Source organism: Microcaecilia unicolor, chromosome 5 (genome assembly GCF_901765095.1).
Source record: "Microcaecilia unicolor chromosome 5, aMicUni1.1, whole genome shotgun sequence".
NCBI classification, from domain to species: domain Eukaryota; kingdom Metazoa; phylum Chordata; class Amphibia; order Gymnophiona; family Siphonopidae; genus Microcaecilia; species Microcaecilia unicolor.
Window position 1 is genome coordinate 49,647,905 of NC_044035.1, and position 25,188 is coordinate 49,673,092.

Genomic DNA, 25,188 nt, shown 5'->3' on the forward strand with positions numbered 1-25,188 from the left:
CCAGAACTGTGATAAAACTCAGATGATTAATCCTTTCCATCAATGTAATGGCATTTAAAAATGCCAGGATTATTTTTGTTTGTTTTTTGTTGTATTTTGTTTTTGACAATACCTTTTACAGGGAGTTGCAGGTCCAGCAATTCAAGAACTTTGGGGCTAAAATATTATCTGTATGGCCTTTTCTGGCCAAATATCAATGATCAATTGTAAGTAGACAAACTGAATAAAGAGCACATAATGCCAATTTTCTAAAGTGAACAAGTTTTAAAACCGGAATCTTAATTTTTTTTTCTCCAACCAGTTCTGCTGCTTTATGGAATTTTGGCTTTGTTGAACTGGACTCTGTTGGGCTATGACACCACAAGTCTTCATTTACAATTACCCAGGATTTCTACCACTATCTGGAAAATGTCAAGACCTGACCCTGGAATCTAACTAATTTCTTCCACCGCCAGGTCACAAGGCAAATCTGAAACAGAATTTTTTCTAAAAACTATCTACTGGCTCACCCAATCATATAGTTAACCGATCTGGCAGCAGAATATTACTATATTAAAATGGGTATTAGTAGACCTCTGCCCAGAGGCAAAAGTGTGCAGTCCCAGCCAGCATCCCTGGGCCTATGTATTCCACAAGTTCTGATGGAATATTAACAGCAATGGTTGCTGAAGACTTGAGAAAAGGATTAACTAATATGAATAAAAAGCAAACATCGAGCATCATAGCAGAAATCTTGTGATCACAAAATATTAAACTATAAATTTAAAAATAAGCAGTGGCATTTCTTTTATAACCAGGAAATGAAGATGCTAATAGTCCAAGAAGGCTATTGGATTTCTAAGGCAAGTATGGTTCCAAATTAAGAGGAAATGTTTTGTAGAAGGGGAAATCCTTAGATAGTTCTCTAACCCAGTTTGAATCAAATAGAAAGGTGTGCACATGATGGCAATAACTGGTAGCATCAGACTAGAGCACAAGCACTACAAAACCCAGAACCAGGTCAAACGTTTTCACTAGAGTTCACTTTTTCACTATTTGTTAAAAAACTGAAAGGAAGGCCATTGCTTGCTCAGGCATATGTTCAAGTTTTTTGCTATTTCTTTAGCATTTTATCATGAGGGTTCCATTCAAATGTTACAATTATATCTATATATACATAGATATATAGGGCCTGATTTTAAAACAAGACACGTTGTCTAGAAGGATGTATATTTTGTAAAGGAGTATGTGTCTGTGTCTTTGCATTTTTTTACATTACAAATCGAAGTACACATTTACACCTGATCCGAAGTTCATGTAAATGTGTGTGACTACCCTATCCATATACATGCAAAAACACATGTAATAATATCTATATTTATATCAGAACTAGTATAAAGAAAGGCAACTAAAATGATAAAGGGGATAGAACAACTTCCCTAAGAAAGGCTCAACAGGTTAGATAGGGCACTTCAGCTTGGAGAAGAAACAACTACCAATTGTGGGGTGTAAAGAGTAAAATGTACTATTTGAAATGGTAAACAACTGCTCCCTAAGTAACACTTCAAGAACTTAATAAGTAGTACATTTTAAACAAACTGGATGAAGTATTTTTTCACTAAAAGCACAACTAAGCTGTGGAATTTATTGTTGAAGTTGTGGGTCAAAGAAGTTAGCATAGCTGGCTGTTTAAACAAGTTTCTGAAGGAAACGTTCATAATCATTAGCCATGTAGGTTTGGGAAAGCCACTGCTTATCTCAGGGTATCAATAATAAAGAATGGATATACTTCTATAGGATCCTGTCACATGCATGTGACCTGAATTATCAATTGTCAAGGATAGGATCTAGGCTTGATAGATCTTTGGTTTGACCCAGTATGGCACATCTTGTGGTAAATGAAAAGTAGGGAGTGAAAAAAAGATGGACAAGACAGCACCAAAGTAAATTTGGGGTCAAGAGAAAGAATTAAAATTGGATGCTTACAGGTACCTGACTGGAGAGTGCGAAGGTACTGGCTGGGCTTTTCTTCTTACTGTTGCTGTTATTTGGATTTCCCCCGCCAGAGCTCATGGTGCTTCCACCAGACATCTTTCTTTTCCTGCGCTTGCTTGGTGCCTGCCGGGCTGGCTCAGCTAGAAGAGGAAAAGAAAAAAAAAAGCAAAGTTCAAGCAACTAAAATTCAGATATACAAGTCACCAACATGATTCTAGTGGTAACCGTTTTGATTTGGTAGTTATCCAAAAGGGTAGTAAATGTTATGAATAAATAGAGTTCACTTTGAGGAAAGGGCTGTTACCTGTTGGGTTACCACCTGTTAAAATTTTTTTTTTAATCTCTCTGTATTAGCAAATAGAACACATCATAGCACTGTACAACACAGTTAATCTTCAAATCATTTTGTGTTTAACTGAGACCTGAACCAAGCCACTACAAAGCAAACTGTCATGGATTCCCATTGAACTGCACTCTGGGCTATGACTGCAGCTACAGGTCTTGCTGCTCGAGTGTGAAGAATGAATGCAGACTTTGTTCATTGTTCTCTCGTCTGAACATGGGGGTCTAGGGACTTTCTAAGATACACCTCAAGTATATATAAGAGAAACATCAAAGCATTACTTTGACAGTCTGACAGAGTGGGAGGGTGGGGGTATGCATGGGGACATCAAAGCATTTCATTGATATTCTAACAGGATGGGTGTGGGTAGGTGAGAGGAGGGTGATAAACAGAGAAATACAACTTTATGGTTTATAATGGGCTAGAAAACCCAGATCCTTATTAAGTCCTGTCTGTTGGGTGTCAAAATATTCAATCATTCTGACTTCAAAGGTCTTACGTTCCTGTATTGTTTTAAAGTTACCTTTCAGGATGCTTACTGTGAAATCACTGGTGCAGTGTTCTGGTCTTGTACAGTGTTGGCCCCCACCCTCCCACTCTGTCAGACTGTCAAAGTAATGCTTTGATGTTTCTCTTATATATACTATCTGCTACCACATTTGCTTATTTCCAATCTGACAAAGAAGGGCAACCTTTGAAAGCTAATCAAGAAATGTATTAAGTTATGTCCAATAAAAAAGGTATCATCTTATTTTCTTTTCCATGTTTTAGTTTGTTTGATTTCTATTGATAACCTTTAAGAGTGGACTAACACGGCTACCACACCTCTCTACTTAAGTTTTATGTTAAACTGTACTTGTACATCGCCTTGAGTTATTCTTTTCATAAAGGTGGTTAACAAACCCCAATAAACAAACAAGGCTAGATTACTGTAATGCACTGTGTTGCCTTCCTTGCAGTTGCAGAGGCTTCAAAGAATACAAAATATGGCTGGATGTCCACTGACTAATACAAACTTACATGATCATACTGGACTTGTGTTAAAAGGTCTTTCATTGGCTTCCTGTCCAGTAATGGATTGAATATAAAATTTGGATTTGGATTTTTAAGTCATGTTATGACAGGGAACCAGTTTATCTTAAAGACCAACTAGATCAACATGTTTCTACCACAGTTCTATGTACTTTGTAGCAAGCCCTTGTTGTAATTCCAACCGGTCCCAGAACAGTCTGGAATAAGTTACCTCTTGAACTTAGTCTGGGGGAATATTTGCTTCCTTTTTGTATACTTTCTAAGACCTGACTATTGAAATGGTTTATGATTAAGTTGTTGTTCTAATGTATTTTATGTTATTTTATTAAGTTTCATGACAAAAACAAGGTACGTACTCTGGACAGTGTGAATAATAGGTGGGATCTACTGAAACCCAAGGAAAGGCCTAGACCTTGACAGCCAAAATGTAATGCTAATCATGCAATCTGGACTGCAAAAACCCATGGAAGTGGTACAGTTTAGGGGATGAGGTTCTTCTGTAAAAAACAAAGAACAGCCAGATCTAGGGATGACTGTATCAGATTATCTTAAGATGGTCTAGAAGGCAGATTTGGAGACAGCAAAAGCCAGAAGAATGCTTGGGTGTACAAGGAAAGGAATAGCCGGCAGGAAAAAGGAGACGATAGTGACTCTACGTAAGTCTCTAGTGAGACCTCTTATGGAGTACTGTGTGCATTTCTGGAGACTGCACCTTCAAAATGATATAAACTGTATTGTGTTAAAAGTATTGTGTTCTGTATTGAGTTGATCCAGATGGTGTCTACTAAAATGACCAAGGATCCATCATAAATCATATGAGGACAGAATTAGATCTAAATATGAACAGTTTGGAAGGAAGGCAGGATAGGGGAGATACAGTAGAGACATTTAACTACCTCTCAAGCTTAAATGCACAGAAGGCAATGGAAAGAACATACTGGAACAAGGGGTCACAGGATAAAAGTGAAAATTGGTACACTTAAAAGTAAACTAAGGAAACATTTTATTACAGATAAAGGTTGTGGACATGTTCAGCAGCCTCCAAGTGGAAATGGAGGCAATGAGGGCAACATCTGAATTCAAGGAATTCTAGGATAAGCAAAGAGGATCTCAAAGAGGAAAGGCATTTCGAGATAGCAGATAAACCATACGGCCCAACTGCTTATCATTTTCTTTGTTTCCATGTAATGCAGCCAACATGACAAGCTGGCATCCTATTAAAATAATGAATTAAATCTACTGAAGTTATTTTAAGTGTCTGTTTGGTTCCTTAGAAGTTGCTCCAAATCACATCTGTGTTTTCACAACACTTTCAGACTATTTTCTATTGACATAAGGCTGTCAACAGAAATACCATACAGTCTATCCAGTGTGCTTATCAACACCAATTATTAAACTCTCTCTTCCTCTCCCTTAGAGATCCTCTGTGCTTGTCCATGCTTTCTTGAATTCAGATACAATTCTCATCTCCACTACCTCCACTGAGAACCTGTTCCATGCATCCACCACACTTTTCATGAAGAAGTATTTGCTCCCGAGTCTATTCCCTTTCACCCCTCATTCCAGAACTTCCTTTCACTGAAAGAGACCTGCCTGCCTTCTGTGCATTTATATCTCAGAGGTATTCAAATGCACAAACCAATTTAGTAGCTATCCTCTGGACAGACTACATCCGGTTTGCATACTTTTGAAGGTGTTGTTTCGAGAACTGTACACAGTACTCCAAACGAGGTCTCAAAGTATGAAGTGTACATGTGTAAGATTCTTTAGGTGCACTTAAATATGTGCACAACGTGAAGGAAGAAATCTGTGATCTAAAAAATGGTGATGCTTCAGAACTTTAGCTAGAAGAAACAAAGTTGGCCCCTGTTATGATGTGCATGAAACATCCATCCAATATGTTCAGTATATAGAACTGAATCAACATTCTAATGCTCCATACTCCATTCCATAGATGTGCCAAATACTAGTTTCTGCCCACAGATGAGAAAAAACAGCTACTAATGAAAGTTTAGCGTGCAAGAACCTAAACACAGCAGCAGAAGGCGCATATCTCCCTCAATTACACTACAGTATTTAAACAGAATGTTTCAGAAGTTCTTAGAGGAATTTGTGGAGGCACAGAAGCTGATAGCCTATGATTTCAACCTAACTTGGAATCAATGACAGTTTTTCTAAACTCAAAGCAATAAAAGGAAGACCAAGAGGGTGTTAAATTTACAAATAAACTGAATGATATTAGCAGCTGTAATCCTCCTGTCTGCCTATCAGATGGGTAGCCCCATCTTGACACCACACCGAAGTATGAGAAAGAATGAAACCATTACTCCCTCCAGTTCTTTCCTAGCTGGAGAAATTAATTTTTATAACAATGGCTATTGGAAAAGAAAGCCATACAAAATAAACTCTTTCTTTTTCGAAGTGCCAATGTCTCTCACCAGGGGGTGCAACCATCCGTTGCCACTTCTGAAACAGGCATGTCTTGAGGCAGTCACGGGGGCTTAAGCTGTAGGTCTTATGTCGTGACATGAGCTCCTGCATTGGTTCTAGAATTACACAAAGCTGAAAACATGTAAAGAAAGATGGGGAAGTCAATATTAAGCATTTATGACACTTATGTAATTAATGCAGAAGCTATGAAAGAGAAGCTTGACAGTTTTAGAATGTTATACAGGGTTTCTACATCAAAACATGAGAGGTCCCCTGAGCAGCCATTACCAGGAGCTAATACATCATTTCACTGTTTGGCTTTTCCTTTGCTCTCAGACCTAATTCCACTATTTATCTGATCTCCGTTATTCACAAACAGATGGCAAGCTGGTAAAGCAAATGTACTCCACTAAATCAAGTAAATATTGAAAGAAAAAAAAAAAAAAAGGAAGGGGGTGAAAGCCAGATGGTCAATGCAGGTCAGGAGAGCTCTTTTCAGGTTTGTGAATGCAAATCCTTGTCTCCCATCTTTATGAATCAAGGTAACTCATTTTAATCACTATGTTTCAGTCTACTCAGCTGTTAGCTAGAAATAATGTTTCATCTTCCTTTGCCCCTGGCCTAGTGGTTAGGGTGGTGGACTTTGGTCCTGGGGAACTGCGGAACTGAGTTCAATTCCCACTTCAGGCACAGGCAGCTCCTTGGAACTCTGGGCAAGTCACTTAACCCTCCATTGCCCCATGTAAACCGCATTGAGCCTGTCATGAGTGGGAAAGCGCGGGGTACAAATGTAACAAAAATTAAAAAAAAAAAAAAAATACTGAAACAAGTCAGATATTTCACTGCAGAAGATGTGGTTTCTGCAAGTTTCTGAATTTGTCACTGCAAGCTCCGATAGGAACCTGAATGGAAAACATTAGAAATATAATAAATTCTTCCCTATGCCCACCTCTTCATGTACCCTCTTTCTATGGATGGAGCACATAGCTTCAGTGAAGATGTCAAGTTTGTTTCAATGTCCAGAATTCATGAACTGATGCACTTACAATTCAGCAACATTTTTCAATACTAGAAGAGTGATTAATTAAGTGGGGTGTACAGGCCAAACAATTTCACTTTCTAGTTTCTCATGTTTATGGATTTTTCATTTTATTTAGGATTCAAAATTTGTTGTTCCCATTTGAGGGCAATGTTGTCAATAACAAATGCTATGAAGCAACATGGGAAAAATAAAACTGATGGGTTTTTTTTCTGTTTCAGGTTAAAAGTAATACAAAACACCAGAAATATTATTTCAAACAAATTCACATCCCTAATAATTAAAAAAAAAAAAATACAAACATTAAGACAGCTTGGATTACATGCTTATATACATGTGAAAATATGATGCCCTTGCACAGCAGCTTATAAGTGTTCAGCATTATCAAGTGACAGCCCCTCTAACACACTGTTTCCTGAAGGGATAGGAGGTGTTATGAACATCTGCCAAAGGCCTCTCAGCTAGAGGGAATGAGGTGAACTGCCACGTTGACTAGCAGAAAAGTATGCACTCTTACTCGGAGGTAGTTGAGTGTGGAATTTGAAAGTCCGCATCTTGTGATATTCTTAGCCAACTGGTCCAGCATCTGGGGATCCTGGGCCTAATAAAAAAGGAAAACAAATATTGTGTTACAAGACCACCACTATGCACAAGACTCCATTGCTCCAGCTTTTGGCTACTAAATATGCAAGCCCAGCTGATATAATGAAATTACGACTAGTTAAGATGCGTCAGGCCCATGTTGTAGTTTCACCTTGCTCATCACAGCAGAGCCCCCCCCCCCCCCCCCACCGGGAGGACAACAAACAAATTGTATCTTTACAAGTCTTTCAGAAGTTACCCTAAAGAACTCAGCAACATAAAGAGAATGATTATGGAATGAAAAATAGAAATGTGACAATACAAAATGGCCTTTTGATAATGGAACTAGTTTAATACATTCGATAGACCACCCTTCTCATACTATCCAGGGTGGTTTACAAAACAAATCAAATTACAGTGCTTTATAAAGGACTTCACACCTTTGTACATTTTCATATTGTCATCTAAAAAATAGAATCCAAAATGCATTAAAGTAGGAATTTGTTTCACTAATCTGTACAACAGATTCAAACTTTCAAAATGAAGGCACAATTATAGAAATATTCAAAAGTCATTCAGGGAGCAATTATGTAAGTGGGTACCTCCCATGCCGCAGATCTGTGCACACAGATTTTTACAGAATACTAGTGTAACTTTGTATCAGCAGTACATCAGCCACAGATCTAGAATAACCATGATGGTGTAAATGTTTTAGAGATGCACATAACTGACAGTAGTCTGTAAGTTACTCTTTAATGGGAGCCCAGCCCATGTATAAGCTCCCTCTTGCATTTTCCTGCTATGCCACTTACGTGCATCCTTACAGAATAGCACTTAAGCTCCCTGCAGATGGAAGTGTACACTTAACGCATATAAGTGTTCTTATTCTGTACATTACCCTTGCACAAGGTTAATAGAATTACGATTTTAAAAACCCAGAAGAACTGATAGAAAGTGTTCACATCCTTTAGCAAAAACTCAGATTTGTTTCATTTCCAAAAATTGCCTTTACAAAGACAAGCTGAATAGAGCCCACCTTTGACCAATTTTAATAGCTGAACCGATTCAAATGTTTACAGATGAATAATCAAGCAGTTTGCTGTCTCTGTCTAATAAAACTAAGTCCAAAGCAAAGGTCTTAACATGTTGATCATGGAGCTGCCAAAAGAACTTCATGATAAAGTTATTCAAAAGTTAGACTGGGGGGAATGGGTTTGAATTGCTGAGAAAATGAAGTTACTTACCTGTAACAGATGTTCTTTGAGGAAAGCTGGATTCACATTCTCACACGTGGGTGACATCACTCAACAGAGCCCTACATGGAAACAGCTCTCCGGCAATGTTCCCTCTAAGCTGGGTGGGCGTCATCTACTTTTGAACTAAAATGACTGCCACCAAAAAAAATTGGACCTTCCATGTCAGATATTTCAGGAGGCAGGTATAAAGAGGATCAAAAGGTTCCCCAACAGAGAAAAAGCTCTTTATTTCCCCCTGCGAAAAAATAAGTCTCGCCAAGGTGTTCTGAAACAGCTACATTCTAGTCAATAAATTCTAAGAGAATTACTATAGATAGCATTACTATAGTCCAAGTAAGACAACAGAATAGATTGAGAAACTGTTCTAAAACTACATGGACTGAGCATTGACAGTATTGCCCATACCTGTCTCATTCTAAAGAACTACTTTCTGGATAGAGCCTTTGATCTTTAAATGAGAGTTTGGAATCCACTATGATTCTGAGGGTTCTTGAGTTTTCCTCAATTCTCAAAACTTCACAAGTTTCTAATCTTACAGTTTCTACAGGCATTCTTTCATAATCACCAAACCATATTATTTTGGTCTTTAATACTTTTTTTTGAAGTTGAATAGGTTAAAGGACGAGGTCTCTATCCTCAAAATGAGAAGTTTAAGATAAGCCAAGGTGTCTCCATGCTTATCCATTGCTGTACATGATAAAAATATCAGCAGCATAGGAGAACAGAAATACTCTTAAATTTGAAAAGGCATGACCCAGTGCTCTAAACAGATGTTAAACGGGGTAGGCAACAGCGGGGACCCTTGAAGGACACAAGATGAGTTCCAGGAATTTGACTGATGCCTTTCCGTACATCATACATTCTCATCTGCAAAATTTCACTAATTCAAAACTTAACCATGAATCCCCTTAGTTCACTCAACCTGTATAATAATAATGGCTGATCAAATGCAGCAGAGATAAACTATAACTACTACTACTATTTAGCATTGACTAAACCTATGTTGTGTAAAATGTAACGAATTAGGAAAAGAAAGATATAAATTTATTTGTTGCATTTGTATCCCACCTATTTGCAGGCTCAATGTGGCTTACATAGACTTGTTATGGCATAGCCATTCCAGGCTAAGACACAATTGGTGATACAGAAAGATGAATGATGTTATGAATCAGGAAAACAAAGATATTCTATAAGTTGTATATTCACAATTTTCTTTAGAAGTTTGCAAGCCACAGGATACTTGTCCCTGGCCTATAATTCTCTGATTTAGTCAGATCAGCTCCCAATAAATTTGGAATGGGGGTCAGTACAATATGAGTGAAGTCTAGCGGGTAAATACCTTCTTCTAAAACTGCACTCACAAACTTAGTGATCCAATGTACAACGCCTGATATTATGTTCCTCAATAGAAATGACAAACATCCAATATTTAAGATTCCTTGCTAACCACCACAAGATACCCTCTACTAATGTATCAGTAACTGATGCTAACTCTAACCGGTCTGTCTCCTGGCATGTCATTAGTTATTCCAATATTGAGCAATTCAACATATAAGCATGGGTGCATATCTGAAGTAAACATATTTCTAATTTTATTAACCTTAGTTTGAAACAATTCAGTTAATTTTTTTTATTATTGTAATTTTGTAACAGTCACCTTACACACAAAGTTAACAACCACAACAACCTTCCCCCCTTTAGCCCACACAGGGGCAAACCAATTACTGTATTGATACATCATATGCAGACATCTATAGAAACTCCTCTACCGTAATCTTATTTTCAGTGTCCCTGGTCACAGTATCTCATATCCAACTAAACTTTGCGTTAACAGTATACAATACCCCCTCCCCCAACCTCCCCCCCCCCCCCCATCCACATCCAACCCTTTCAAATCTTGGGAATTCCCCTGGTCCTCCCCTCACCCCTCCAAGCCCACAGTTCTCCTCTGAATCCCCTCCTTCCTAAATGCGTGCTAAACACAGCTGGAATCAAGCCCACCCCCCCTTTATGTCGCAACTGCCCTTCCCCACGATGTGCCGTGAGACACTCCATATGTAGTAGTTGACCCAATTTGCATTTCAAATCACCCAATGTTGGGGGGGGGGGGGGGGTCTGATTTCTTCCAATGTTGTGCTATAAGGCACTTGGCTGCTGCCAGTCCCCACCGCATCAATTTACTCTTCTCCCAAGAATCTCTCTCATTGTATAAGCCCAAGAGGCATGCCGTGGGATTGCACACCAACGATGCTTCCATCACAGCCTGCCAGAAGGGGACCACTCTGGGACAGGTCCACCATATATGTAGACATGAACCCTGTTGTGATCCACATCTCCAGCATAAATCTGATGTACCAGGGTACATCTGCTTTAGTCTTTCAGGAGTGTAATACCATCTAGTAAGAACTTTATATGCATGCGTTTTCCTGGACCAATACACATACCGAAGCTTTTTGAACCTCCCCACAAATTATCTCCCACTCTTGATCAGAAAATCAACAGTTTAGGTCTGCTTCCCACGCCCCCTGAAAGCTAAATGGCCTGGAATCCCATCCCCTAAAAAAATTTATATATTACGGATATGGGTCTGGGTACCCTCCTCAACAAAAACCACAGGTTTTCCAGACTTTCCATCTCCTAAGGGTTTTCCCCCTTCCAACCTAAGGCCCCTACAAAATGCTGAATTTGTAAATAGGAAAAAATGTCGTTGTCCCCTCCCACTCGGGCAGGCCATAGATGGAGGACAGTGCATCAAAACTCTTCATCCCACCCCCCTGCAAAACATCCCTAAAGCTCAATATACCTACTTGTTCCCACTGCACAAATACAGCACTCTCTCTCCCGGCCCCAAATCTTGGCTCCCATCACAAAGATGCAAGTGTGGACACCCTGTCTGTCCCCCATCTCCTCCGCACTTCTCCCCACAATCACACCAAATGCCTCACAAATGGATTTTGTATCCCGGCCAATACCAATCCCCCTCCTTCAGTAGTCCACAAGTACGAACTCAGTGGTCGATGAGGGCAATACGACTGCTCCACCTGACTAGCTGGCTTTGTTTTCCCCCTCTCCCAATCCATGATATCCGAAGTTGAGCAGCCAGGAGTGGCCTAGTGGTTAGAGTGGTGGACTTTGGTCCTGGGGAACTGAGGAACTGAGTTTGATTCCCGGCACAGGCAGCTCCTTGTGACTCTGGGCAAGTCACTTAACCCTCCATTGCCTGCCACATTGAGCCTGCCATGAGTGGGAAAGCACGGGGTACAAATGTAACAAAAATTAAAAAAACAAAAAAAAAAACAAAAATAAAAATAGTACCACTCAATATTAGGCACCGCCCTACCTCCCTCCCGCTTAGCCACCAACCACAACACCCTTCCTGCCAAACGGGGGTGTTTCCCCTCCCAATGACTGTGATAAAAAACCTTGCAGTTGTTTAAGTGTCCGCATCAGAACTGCAACCATCAACAATTGAAACAAAAATAACAATCTAGGCAACACATTCATCTTCACTACTGCCATGCGCCCCCACCAGGAAAGCCACAGGCCCTTCCATCGGGATAACTCCACCTGAATTTGTTCTACGATCTTCCCGCGGTTTAAACTATACACTCTTCCCAGGTCCCTGGGGACCTGGATTCCCAAGTACCGAATGTTATTTTTAGCCCATTTAAAACCAAACCTTGCTCTCAATCTACTTTCCTCCATGTGGGTTAAGGAAATCCCCAACAGCTCACTTTTATCCATATTGACCCTTAAACCAGCATATCTTTCAAATTCCCGAAGAATTCCTGACACCGTAGGTAACGTCTGCTCAGGAACAATCACATAAAGCAGCACATCGTCCGCAAACAGAGCGATACGATGTTCCATCCCCCCAACCAGGATACCCCTAATATCTGGATGGTGACGTACCAGTGCAGCTAAAGGCTCTATGTACAGTGCAAATAGTAGGGGCGATAATGGGCATCCCTGCCTAGTCCCTCTACCAATTTGGAAGAAAGACGTATATCCCCCATTTATGTTAAGGGTTGCTTACGGGGCCACGTACAGGGCAGCCAGCCAAGCGCTAAAATAATCTCCAAGTCCCATGCGTTTCATCACCTCCCACAAGAACCCCCAACTGGCCTGATCAAAAGCCTTTTCTGCGTCTATGGCCAACCTAGCCATACTAGTCCAGGATCTTTGCGCCTCCCATATTAAATGGCAAGTACGCCTTATATTATCCCCCGCCTGCCTCCATGAGATAAACCCAGATTGGTCTATATGAATCAACTGCGGCAGCACCCTAGCCAACAGATTATCCAAGATCTTAGCCACTATCTTTGCATTCACATTCAAAAGTGAAATAGTAGATGACAGCAGAAAAAGACCTGCAAGGTCCATCCAGTCTGCCAACAAGATATGCTCTTATGTGCTACTTTTTGTGTATACCCTACCTTGATTTGTACCTGTCCTCTTCAGGGCACAGACCGTATAAGTCTGCCCAGCACTATCCCCGCCTCCCAACCACCAGTCCCGCCTCCACCACCGGCTCTGGCACAGACCGTATAAGTCTGCCCAGCACTATCCCCGCCTCCCACCCACCAGTCCCGCCTCCCACCACCGGCTCTAGCACAGACCGTATAAGTCTGCCCAGCACTATCCCCGCCTCCCAACCACCAGCCCCGCCTCCCACCACCTGCTCTGGCACAGACCGTATAAGTCTGTCCAGCACTATCCCTGCCTCCCAACCACCAGCCCCGCCTCCCACCACCAGCTCTGGCACAGACCGTATAATAGGTCTATATGAGCCACAGACAGTGGGGTCTTTCCCGGGTTTAGGCAGGACCGTCACACCCCAGCCTCTGACATGGATGCTGGAAGCCCATTGCCCTTCAAAACCCCATTACCCACCCGTACCAATAGGTCCCCAAGCTCCTCCACAAAGCACTTGTAAAATCTTGCCGAGTATCCGTCTAACCCTGGTGCCTTACCATTTGAAAGCCTTTTTATCACCCCTTGCACCTCCCCTAATCTAATAGGTTCCCCAAGCTGAGCTCTTTCGGATTCATTCAATTGTTTTAATGGAACATGATCCAAATAGCGAGCTATATCAGCAGCTGATTTGCCCTCAGGAGCACTGTATAAATCTTCATAATATTTCAAAAAGCATTTTTCAATGTCTGCATCAGCATAATACCATCCTCCCCTACCATCCCTCATCTTTTGAATAAGAGATCTCACTCTCCTAGCCCATAGATACCGGGCCAACATTGCACTTGATTTATTGGCAAACTCAAAATATTGCTGCTTAAGCTTAGTTCTCATAAAATCAACTTCCGCCAGCTGCAATTGTGCTATTTCGCCTCTCACTTTTTTAAGATCTTCCCATAACTGTGGCGTAGGATTTAGTTTATGCCGCTTTTCTAGGCGCACTAAACGTGCCTGTAAGGTGAGTGAGTGCTGCCCTTTTTCCTTTTTTTGTTACATTTGTACCCCGCGCTTTCCCACTCATGGCAGGCTCAATGCGGCTTACATATTATATACAGGTACTTATTTGTTACTGGGGAGGGTTAAGTGACTTGCCCAGAGTCACAAGGAGCTGCCTGTGCCTGAAGTGGGAATCGAACTCAGTTCCTCAGTTTCCCAGGACCAGAGTCCACCACCCTAACCACTAGGCCCACTCTTCCACTCCTTTTCTTGCGCGCCCCCCACTTGATCAGGACACCCCGCACCACTGCCTTAAGCGCATCCCATAATACCCCATCTGTTACCTTCCTATTATCATTAAAGCAACAAAATTCTTGAATATGAAGCTTAATATCCTCCCGCACTTTCTCATCCCACAATTCAGCTAATTTGTTTGTGCCTGGTTGCAAAGCTGATGAGATAGAACGAACAGAATCAGTAGAAGAGAGGAGAAAATCTGAAACAGATGTTTAGAAGAGCTGTCTGCCTCTGCTATCTCTCACTCAAAGTGATTCCTCTTAGCATTTAAAACAGTTAATTTATAATGTTCTCTCAGAAGAAGATATTAGATTCTCTGCCTATCTTGAATGACTAACCTTTTCGTCAGGCCTCAGCCAGAGGTGTGGAAGACACTGGAGACCTCTGATGTACCTAGAGAGGTTTCCTCCCCCAATGGACTAGAGATTAACACCAGCAGGGCAGGCACTGACTGAGCCCCTCTGAGACCTCTGTGTCGATGTGTCTCCTGCAAGCAGTGAATTAATCTTGAGCACTGGCTGGGTAACCTTGAGCCTCGATACAGACACCATAAATGAAGTAGCCTCACATCAAGAAAAGAAATGCTCTACCCATTCCTTGAACCTCTTCATGAGCTGTTCTTCAAAGACTGTCATTGACAAAGGTGGGGGGAGGGGGGGGGAGACATCACAGTCAGAGTAGCTATATCCTCCTGAGTCACTTGGGATGTATCAAAAGCGAGGTCTCGGCTTTATGGAGGCTGTCATGTCCCCTTTGATAACGTGGAGGATGAGAAGTCCTCATGTCAGTGGCACTTTGGAAGCATCAGTGATCTCGATGCCTTGATCTCAAGTGATCAATGTTACTGCACCTTTGCCTCCACTTAACATTTAGCATCTTTGTCCCTCAGCACCGATGTGGACAACAAAAAAAAAATCTTCCTTGAATGGGGAATTGGACAATGACCAATCGTAATACTTTCTATCGATGCTTCAATTAAGAGTGACCAAGACACACATGATGTTGATACAGTGCTTGGAGCCATGGAGACCTATGCTTCCAATGCTGAAGTTACCATATTGGCGACTAAAAATTTGTTCACACTGGATCTCAGGACCACAAATTCATCTGTGACATCTGTAAACTCAGAATACGAGAGAGATTATGATTAGGTCCCAAGAATAGCAGGCACGAGGAATGAGTATCCATTATCGATATGGTCCTGCTTCACTGACAGCACTTTTTTAAAGCCAATGGGAACTATTTTCTGGAACATGTATGGAAAAATAGCCATAGTGAAATCAAATGATAAGGTACTTGACTAGGTGCAAGGCCTAACAGCAGTGGCCACAACCAAGCCAAAGAAAAAAAAAATTAAGGAAGTTTAAAAATGTCCAAAAAGCCTAACGCAGCTAGCAAGGGGGGGGGGGGGGGGGGGGGGGGAGGAGAAAGACAGCACAACAGTGACAGGATTTACACATTAAAATGCAAGAAACAGCAGAAATAACTAGAAAAATTCACTAGACAACAGCTATCAGAGCGTGCAAGTAAATGTGACAGTTGAGAAGAGCAGAAAAATGGTGGTTGGCGAGGCCCCTCACAACAGCAGCAGGTAGGAAGAGGATGCATGCGAAGTAGTCTACTCTCAAAAATTTGAGTAAAGTTGGAGAGCTTTTCCAGCACAGGGATCCACCAGATGACATCACTCACATGTGAAGATACATGTACCTTGCTTGCCCTAGAGCAGCCACTGTCAACCCAGTTTCAAGCAACACCTAGTCCTATCAGGTTTTCAGGATATCCACATTGAATATGCCAGAGATAGATTTGCATGCACTACCACAACTGCATGCATATTTAACCCATGAATATTTATTGTGGGTATCCTGAAAACCCAATGGGACTAAGTGTGCCCCATGGACTGAGTTAGGAATGGCTGCCCTAGAGAAAGAATCGCCTTATAAGAAATTCTAATTCAAATACACTCATCCACTCACATTAACTCACCACATGAGAGGAGGAAGAGACTTCAGTGACTGAATTGGCTTATAGTAATGATTACAAAATAGCCTCACAACTGACACATCCTTAATTAAAAAAAAAAACACCTCCCCTCATCTAGTTTAAAGGTGAGGTCCCTGTCTTTATTTCTTTATTATTTACATTCCCAATATTATAGAGTTAAATGACTCCATTCATATACAATGCCCACAGAAGTGCATATTTAGTCCAAGAGGTTTTGCCCTAGAGAAAGACCACTGTGAGCCCTAAGATTACATTGAAACGGACAGAGGTTTCTGACAGAGTGGGGAAAAATGTTGACTGCTCAACAATTGCAAGAACACTTCACAAACATGATCTATATGACAGGGTTGAAAGAAAAGGGTTATTTAGTAAGAAGCAAGCAAGCCATTACTGAAGAAAAGCCATGAGATATACTGTATACTGTTTACAAAGAAGCATTCAGGTGACACTCATGCATGGGGAAGGTTTTGTGGTCTGATGGGATCAAACTAGACTTATTTTTGGTCTCTATGCTAAGCAATATGCATTACACCCCCAGAGGATTTTGGTGCAGATTTTTTTTGTCCAAAATCCTCCCTCCCCCCCCCCCATCATAACAACTAGCTCCTTCCCCACCCCAGGCCTACCCTCCCCAACAGCTGTTTTCCTCCTCAGGCTCTATTCTCCCTAATGCTTTCTCTTCCCCCTAAACTTAATTTGAACCCCTGCCTAGGCTTGATCTCCCATACCTCCCCCAAGCACAATTCTGTACTCTCTATCTTCAACTGCTGTCCAAAGTTAGTAGGCATTTATCCTAAATAAAGTGTGGCTTTTACTGCTTCAAAAACAACTTCAGCAGTATTGAGTCTAGGGTGTGGAAACTTATGCAACCAAGATACTACTAAAAAAAATAAATAATAATATGTATTTTGTCTGGATTGGTGAAATAAACTCCTATTTTAATGCATTTTAAATTGCCATTTTTAGACCGCAGAACATGAAAATATATACAAGGGTGTAAAGATATTTTAAGGAACTGTAGGTTATTCACTCAAACCAAACATTTAAAAATTCTAATCAAAATAAAAGGTTGCCCGCTAGTCTCCTCTGATACATTACGGATGAGATGCTCAAATATCTACAGCACAGTCCCCAATATGTAGTGCTTTATGTTTGATATTCTAGATCACCATCTGTCCACAAATTTGATTCCTTGTAATAACCACTGCATACATAGTTCTGGCTAATGCTTCCACTACTACGCTACTTGAAATGTGAGACAAACTAGAACTATCTTTATAATGACAAGTGAGCTCGTTTCGCTGTCCTCTCACTTAGCAACCACTGGGTCCCTCCACTTTGTTACACTTGCCCTTCTCTCCTGTAACTCATATCCCTATCCACTTGTCTCCAACATTCTTCTCCTCTAGATCTAGCCCTTGCTATTTAAACTTTCCTTCCTCACACTCATTTTTCCTTTTGCAAAAACTTCCTTTCCTACCTATCCTTTTTAACCTATCTTTCCTACCTATCCATCTCAACCAATTCAACCCTCTTTGGTAATCATAGTAGATGACAGATGACCAATTGCCCCATGACATCTATGCAGTTTTTCCTGTCCTCGCTCCCTCCATCCTTTTTAATTACCTGCAAATATCCCCAAATCTAGCTATTTCCTAAAACTTCTCATCCCTTTATTCTGTAGTCTTCCACCCACACATTCTATAACCTCCTTCTAGTCTTCCTATCTCTTCCTCAATAATCCTGCTCTTGAGGTTTCAAAGCCTGTATGTGATGCTCTACTTACATGCATGGCAAGGATGCTGCGTGGAATGAGTTCTCGATGCTGCCGGATGCTGAAATGCCATGTTTTTATCCTCATCATGTCATCAAACATGAACTCCAGATACAAGCGCCCTTCCACGCATACCTAGGAGGGGAAAGTAGTGCAGGAAAGGTAACAGAAAAACAAAATTAGACTGTAATAAGCCACACTCCGGATTACCTTTCCTATAGAAACATTCAACACAAGAACAGTCCGACATCCCATATAACAACAAACACTATGCTCAGTTATTCCATTTAACTTTAATTCAGTTGCTGGCAAGATATTCATAACACACTGAAAGGAACTATAAAATATATGGCTTCTTATATTGTTCCTATATCTTCTACTTTCATAGTCTTCTAGTGTTCTAAAACATTTTTATCTGTGTTTCAGAAACTCATGAGAGTACGAGTATCAGATATGTGTCTTAATGCCAGATAGTTAGAAATAAAATATATTACACTACTGAACATAACATCTCTTTAGTGCACAGCCCAAGGCAGCAAGGAGCAAATAAACTCGTTTTAATTCTTCCTCTTGCCCCATCATTTATGAAACGGCAACCTTTCACCGACAAAACAGAGAAGCCCTGCAGAACCTGTATATCCACTTATATGAACTTCTTGGGGAGGACATTATTGATCCACTCCCTGATTTTTACAAGATTGGACTACAGAAATGTGCTGAGGGTGGCCTTGTCAAAGAAGTCTTTAGCTCAAGTACAGTTGTTGCAGAACATGGCAGTGCAGTGGTTGTGAGCTAGAAATCATGTCTTACTAATGTACAGAAATCACAAGATTACTATATACCAGACAAGACATAATCCGTGATCTTCAAAAACCTTTGTTGTAGTTACCATTCACCACGACAGTGGATTAGAAAGAGGACCTTTTCTGTCGTAAGCCCTACCTGGAATGACCAGGTAACATTAGAAGGTGATTATCTTTGCTTTCATAAAATGATTAAGTATGGTTGTGGCAGATGTCCTTTGGGAGAGCAGAAGTTTTAGAATGTTTTACATAATATTAGAGAGGATATAATATGTTCTGGGCATAATTGTTAGTATTATGTTTTCCTTGTTACCAGATCTAGGATGTCGGGTTGCTAAGTTTTTAAATTTTAAAATGTTCTGTTGTGCATTTATGGGTCAATAATCAAATTCCCAGCGCTGTTTGAACAGCACTGGGAATTAAAGCCCAGATGATCAAAACTACTAGCATGCAAATTTATGCGGACTATTAGTTTTGATCATGGGGGTACTTCTGCGGGAGAATTGTGCTGGGCAAACGCCCTAGGCACAATCCTCCCGCAGAAGTTGTTAAACTGGTCTGGGCTGTCAAAAGAAAAAAAAAGCCCGGACCTGTCAAACAGGAGGTTACCCCCACTAACAAGTTTCCATGGTGGCTCAGTGGCCTTCTCCCCCTAACCCTCACAAGGGGACTGGAGGTCCAGTGAAATTCCAACCCCCCTACCTCCCCCGACACCAAAAGACTCATCCTGGTGGCCCAGTGGGCAACCCTAACCCAACCCCCACTCGCCCTGGTGGCCTAGTACCCCCAACCCCACTAGTACTTTTAGAAAGTACCATATGATATTGAAGTCCCACCTAGTGCATCCCAGGATACACCGGGCAGGGCACCACCATTTTGAAGAAGGCTCCCCAGGAGGACGGAATGCTACTTCCCTCCTCCCTTCTAAAGGTACCCGAGAGGGGGGGGGGGGGGGTTGGGATCACTAAGCCACCAGGGTGGTTGGGGGGATAGGGTTGCCCACTGTGCTACCGGGATCAGTTTTTTTTAGTATCGGGGGGGGGGGGGGGGGGGGGGAGGGGGAGGTGTCCATGGGCCACCATTAAAACTTGTTTGGGGGAGGGGGGTCTGTTGGCATGAAAATGCATGCTAGACAGGACTCCCCATTCCTCCCCAATGTCCATAAGCCCTAACACCAGCTCTGAGCTGGTGTAGGGTTTCCTGCGGCAGCACTGCCCTTGTTTGGCAAACTGCCCACTGAGCATTGGGGAGGAATAGTTAATGCTCTGTTTAGCATGCATTTGCATGCTACTTGCGTTCAGAGCTAGTAAGCGCTTTGTTTCACACGCTTGGCGGCTCTGATCATGGAGCGGGAGCAAACGTGAATGCTAGTATGGCGCTAATAGCCTCTAGAACCCGTATTTGCTTCTGATCAATCTGCCCATTAGGATTTTATTTTTCATTTTTGAATGTTGTACATCATTGAACTCTCTTTGATGGTGGTTAATTCATATAGCAAAATAAAGAATTGCATGCAGCATTGAGAAAAGTGAGAACTGATGGCATATTGTCACCAAAAGATTTAAGAATGCATCATACTTTAGTGGCCAACGATGCACAGCATCCTATTAGAGCAGACTGCTTTCTTGGCCCAGCCACAGAGTGTATAAGACTCTAGATGAAATAAAATAAGTAATATTGAAAGCCTCAAGATGTTTCATTTCCAGAACCTTAGATGCTTGTAATTTCCCCCAAACTAGGTTCTTCATCCCCTAAGACAGTGCTTCACAACCTTTTTCTTGAGGCATATCTAGCCAATTGAGTATTCAGGAGTACTAAAATGAATATGCATGAGACAAATTTATATACATTAAATACACATTGTATGCATATTCATGTGGCAATTCTGAAAACTCAGCTAGTTAATTGGGCAGTGCTGCTCAACCCTCTTCTGAAGGTACAAAAGGTAGGGCTCCTCTCCATGAGAAAGCATCCACAGTTACAGGAATGCAGATTTGTATACAGCTGGAGTGGATTTATCATTTGTGGAAGGACGGTGATGTTAATTTTAAAAACAAAAAAAACCCAACGCAACCCATACACAAACTTCTTCCCCTTTATCCCTAGGATACCAATTGCATAGCTGAAAAGAAACACAAACAGCTTAAATGCGAAGAGTCAGACAAGGAATGTGTTACAGCTACTTCCATTTGGAGAGCACTGACTATTTAATGCATTAGCTAGATTAGTAAAACTATTAGCTTTTCTTTTATTTGGCTCTACTGCTGCTCCTTTAGTTCACATGCCTAGTCTCCTGTCATTTGTTTCAATATTTCATACTTCATTTTTACACTTGTTTGCAGAACAAAGTGGGCATATTCTGCTACAGCCATGACCTCCACCCCCATCAACTATTTCTAAAAATCGCCTATATGTTCTTTCTTAGGTAATCATGCTTGAGATGAATGAATGCTCAAAGATCAGCATGGGAGCACCCTGCTTCACAAATGGGTGTGTAACCAAGAGCAAATTTTCAAAAGCGTAAAAAAAACCCCAAAATCCTCCTCAGCAATAAAAATCAAATCCAAAAATAAATAGGATCTTATTGAATTTATTGATTTTAACATCCAATCGAACTGCCAAAGAATTTTATTTTTAGTTTCTGTCGATCCTGCTGCTCCCAAAGAACAATATATCTCTCCTACTTGAATACCTGAGTGAACATGGGTTTGCCATGTTGTGTGACCATGGTGCACTGATCACAGTCCAGTGACACAAAGTTATTGTGGAAGGACTCCTTGGGATGCTTCAGAACATAATACAGCTCTGTGGCCCCTCCCTCAAAGATACTGCGGAAATAACGAGGAATCAGCGTTCGCCCAATTGCTGTAAGAAGAGGGATAAAAATATCAGATATGACCCAATGTTATTTCAATATGCTGTAACATGTCTTGTTTGGTAAAGACACTAGACATGCCTCACAGTCAATATGAAAAAAAAAAACAGATGCAGTGATAAAGGAGAGAAAGAAGAACGACACAGTTAAGAGAAACATGAGTACAAAGGAGAAATTAAATCTTACCTGATAATTTGCTTTCCTTTAGTCCCTCCATACCAGCCCAGATTGTGGCTGATGGGTTGTGCACACCTTCCAGCAGGTGGAGACTGAATTCTGAATCTACAGAGTGAGCCAATAAGAGCCCTTGCCAGGCAGAGCAAGATCCAGTAAATCGCAAAAGCCTGTGCCGTGAGGATTTATGTGCCTTTGTCTCCTAAGTACTGGGAGGACTGCAGGAACCTGTTCAGGTTGCACGAAGCTCTGCGCATTTTTTTTTTTTTTTTTTTTAATACTACCAGAGAACAATAAACAGACAACACGGCTCTCCCAGAACAGCAGCAAACGAACAACTTGTAATGAATAAACCACGGGAGGGTTCTGGGCCGGTCCAGAGGGACTAAAGGGAAGCAAATTTTCAGGTAAGACCTAATTTCTCCTTCCTCCAGATAGTGACTGATGGGAAGTAACTGGTGGGAAGTAACAAAGCAGTTAAATTATAGGCGGGACCCTAGCAACCCCGCTGTGAGGAATCCTGTTTAGAAGGAATGGATCCATGGAATCTGTCCTACTTTAGCTGTGCTGTACTGCCTCCCATCCCCCCCTGTCTTTTCTGTATCTGGCTGTTGGTCTCTGCTGATAGCCACATGCAGGAATACAGACTTCCTGGCTCATCACAAGCTGTGATAAGTTTTCGTTACCATGGCAGCCCAGTGTCTTCCATACACACATCTTTCTTCAGTTACAAGATGGTAAGGTCAAATGTACCAATAGGGTGTTGGCAAGACACCTATGCAACCTTCGATTGGTGTAGGAGAGGGGAGAGGTGACGACATCATTTTTACTATAAGAATACCTGCAGACAAAGAAATCTTCAGAATAAGCCTTTTTGCAAGAGAGTTTTCTGTCCTGGTTCAGGGCACCATTGCTAATTGGCTATTCTCCAGGAAATATATATTATTTTCCTTTCTTTATTTCGGCTTGCTTCGGGTAAGAACTATTTCTTTATAAGAGTACTATCCTCTTTTCTCTTTATATTTTATTTCACTTCAGGATCCATGATATTTCCTGTTAGTGGTCTCTCTCTCTCTCTAAGGAAGCATGCTCTGACTTCTCTCTCATTTTCTTTCTCCTCCTTACAACTGTTCTTTATCAAATTAGTCTGACTGCTTATTATTATTACCTAAGCTATTGATATTAGATTCTGTAAATGTGATGTTATTTTTCCATAACTTCCAACTGAGATTCTGTAAATGTGATATTATTTTTCCATGACTTTCAAACTGATATCTGAAGCTGTGCTGGTGAGTAAGAATAAAAACGACTTCTAACTCTCTGATTCCTTTAAACTTTTTCTATGGTACTTTTTATGATATTTTGGTAAAAGGTGAATAGCATATAAACACAGCCTAATACAATTTGTAACCCCGACGTTCTTTGGAGCGCTACTTGCGCTTTCTCTCATCTGCTGGGCAGAGGGAAGATTACATTTTTGTTTAAATTTTATGTTTAATATCCCTTGTTTTAGAGTTGTTGAAAATTTTTTATTTTGGTACATCCTAACTATCACAAGGTATGGATAGCTAGAGGTCATCTCTGGAGATGTCCGGAAGGAGAAGGGATCCCAGTCCATTTTGTCCCCTTATTTCTACAAAGATTTGTAAGTAGCTCTTTGAGCAGGGACTGTCTTTCTTCTACGTTTGTGCAGAGCTGCATGCGCCTTGTAGCGCTATAGAAATGCTAAATAGTAGTAGTAGTAAGTATATTATTGCTATTCTTTTGTTGAAAAGTTATTATTTAAGTCCGTCTTCTCATAAGGGCGGCAACTTCTCTTTATGAATCTGTTGTATTTTAGTTTTGTTGTATATTTTATTTTATTATTTATTTTTTGCTTATTCTCACCATGCCAGAATCCCCTTTGAAAGTTGTATGTGCTCAGAATCCTTTAATATTTAAGTCTATTAACCTTTATAATAAAAAGTGGCACAAGGCTGCCAAGAAAAATGCTACCTTCTCTTGGCCACAAGAGGGATCCCTTGATCCATGTACTCCCTTTGTGAATTTTTGTCACTAAAAGATGACAAAAAGAGTAAAAATAAAATTACCCATTTACAAATTTTGGATTTATGGCTCAAAGCTGCTGATATGGTAACCCCACAAGTCACAGCTATAGCAGATTCAGATACTTCTGGGTTATTACCGCCTTATAATCTCTCGAATCCTAACTGTCCCACAGAACCTACTGAGGTTACTACGGGACTGTATCCAGATCTACAAGCCACAGTTATTGACGCCTCGTCAACTGTAGCTGTTGGTTATAAAGCCTTACCACCTAAAACTACTGTACAGGAGAAAAAGGTTTCTATACCGGCACCATCTCAGTCTACTCCGGTGCATCTCCCTGCTACACACATGCCTTGTAAGCCTAATAATCCTTTTGTGTCTCCTCCTGCTGCGTCACAAAAAGAGACAACTTATAGTTACCTTTCTGGTACTGTTGCTCGCACACCCCTTACAGACCCTGCGAGTTATTTTTCCCACCTGGAAAATGAAGCCCGTTGCAATTCTAAGTATCATCATATTTACGGTGATCGCATCCCTTTTGAGCACCTCACGGCTCCTGGTGTGGTTTCCAAAGTACCTGTAGAACTTAAACAGGGAAATCCGCTGGAAATCCCACATGATGCCTCATTCAATTCTCTTTCTGAGAAAGAACAAACACCTTTAACTAATTTACAATGTGCAATTTCTGCAGTTTCTCACCTATCTGAGGAATTCAAAAAAATAAATGAGCAAATCCGTGGTAGTCCTGTATTTACCCGCCTCCAAGAGGTTAAACAGCGTGATCTTCCAAACGATATATTGAAAAGTGATCTCCTAGAACTTGAGACATTAATGTTACCCACAGACCTCACACCTAAACAATATGTTGCCCAGAAGGAGGGTACTGCTTTTTACGTGGACCCCTGGGTAAACAATCTGGCCGGATGGTAAGAACAGTTATACCCACAGGTTGATCCCTACCCCAGAATAGGACCGCTTGCTCCTTCTCATATGACTTTAGCAAGTAAATGTATTTGTTAGGGTTTGGGAGATCCCAAGTGGGACTATGCTTATAAGCAGAAGTGTCTCCTGGTTTGGGAAAAATATGAACAAAAGCCCAAACCTGTTCAATGTTGTCCTCTGTTTTACGGCAAACCTGATCCTGCCA

General features: G+C 41.1%; 1 protein-coding gene across 4 annotated transcripts in view; it reads right to left on the reverse strand.

Annotated features, from left to right (window-relative positions):
* Window positions 1–25,188, reverse strand: part of LDB1 (LIM domain binding 1) — a 267,057-nt gene that overhangs the window by 3,381 nt on the left and 238,488 nt on the right. For 2 of the 4 annotated variants that reach the window (XM_030202865.1, XM_030202868.1), the window contains exons 6-10: window positions 21,636–21,808; window positions 18,153–18,275; window positions 7,336–7,419; window positions 5,788–5,911; window positions 1,972–2,114 (exon numbers count right to left, since the gene is read on the reverse strand). In XM_030202865.1, coding sequence (XP_030058725.1) covers window positions 1,972–2,114; window positions 5,788–5,911; window positions 7,336–7,419; window positions 18,153–18,275; window positions 21,636–21,808 — 647 coding nt within the window. Of the gene's footprint in view, window positions 1–1,965; window positions 2,115–5,787; window positions 5,912–7,335; window positions 7,420–18,152; window positions 18,276–21,635; window positions 21,809–25,188 lie in introns of all 4 variants that reach the window. The other 2 variants (XM_030202864.1, XM_030202866.1) reach the window with 1 other exon arrangement.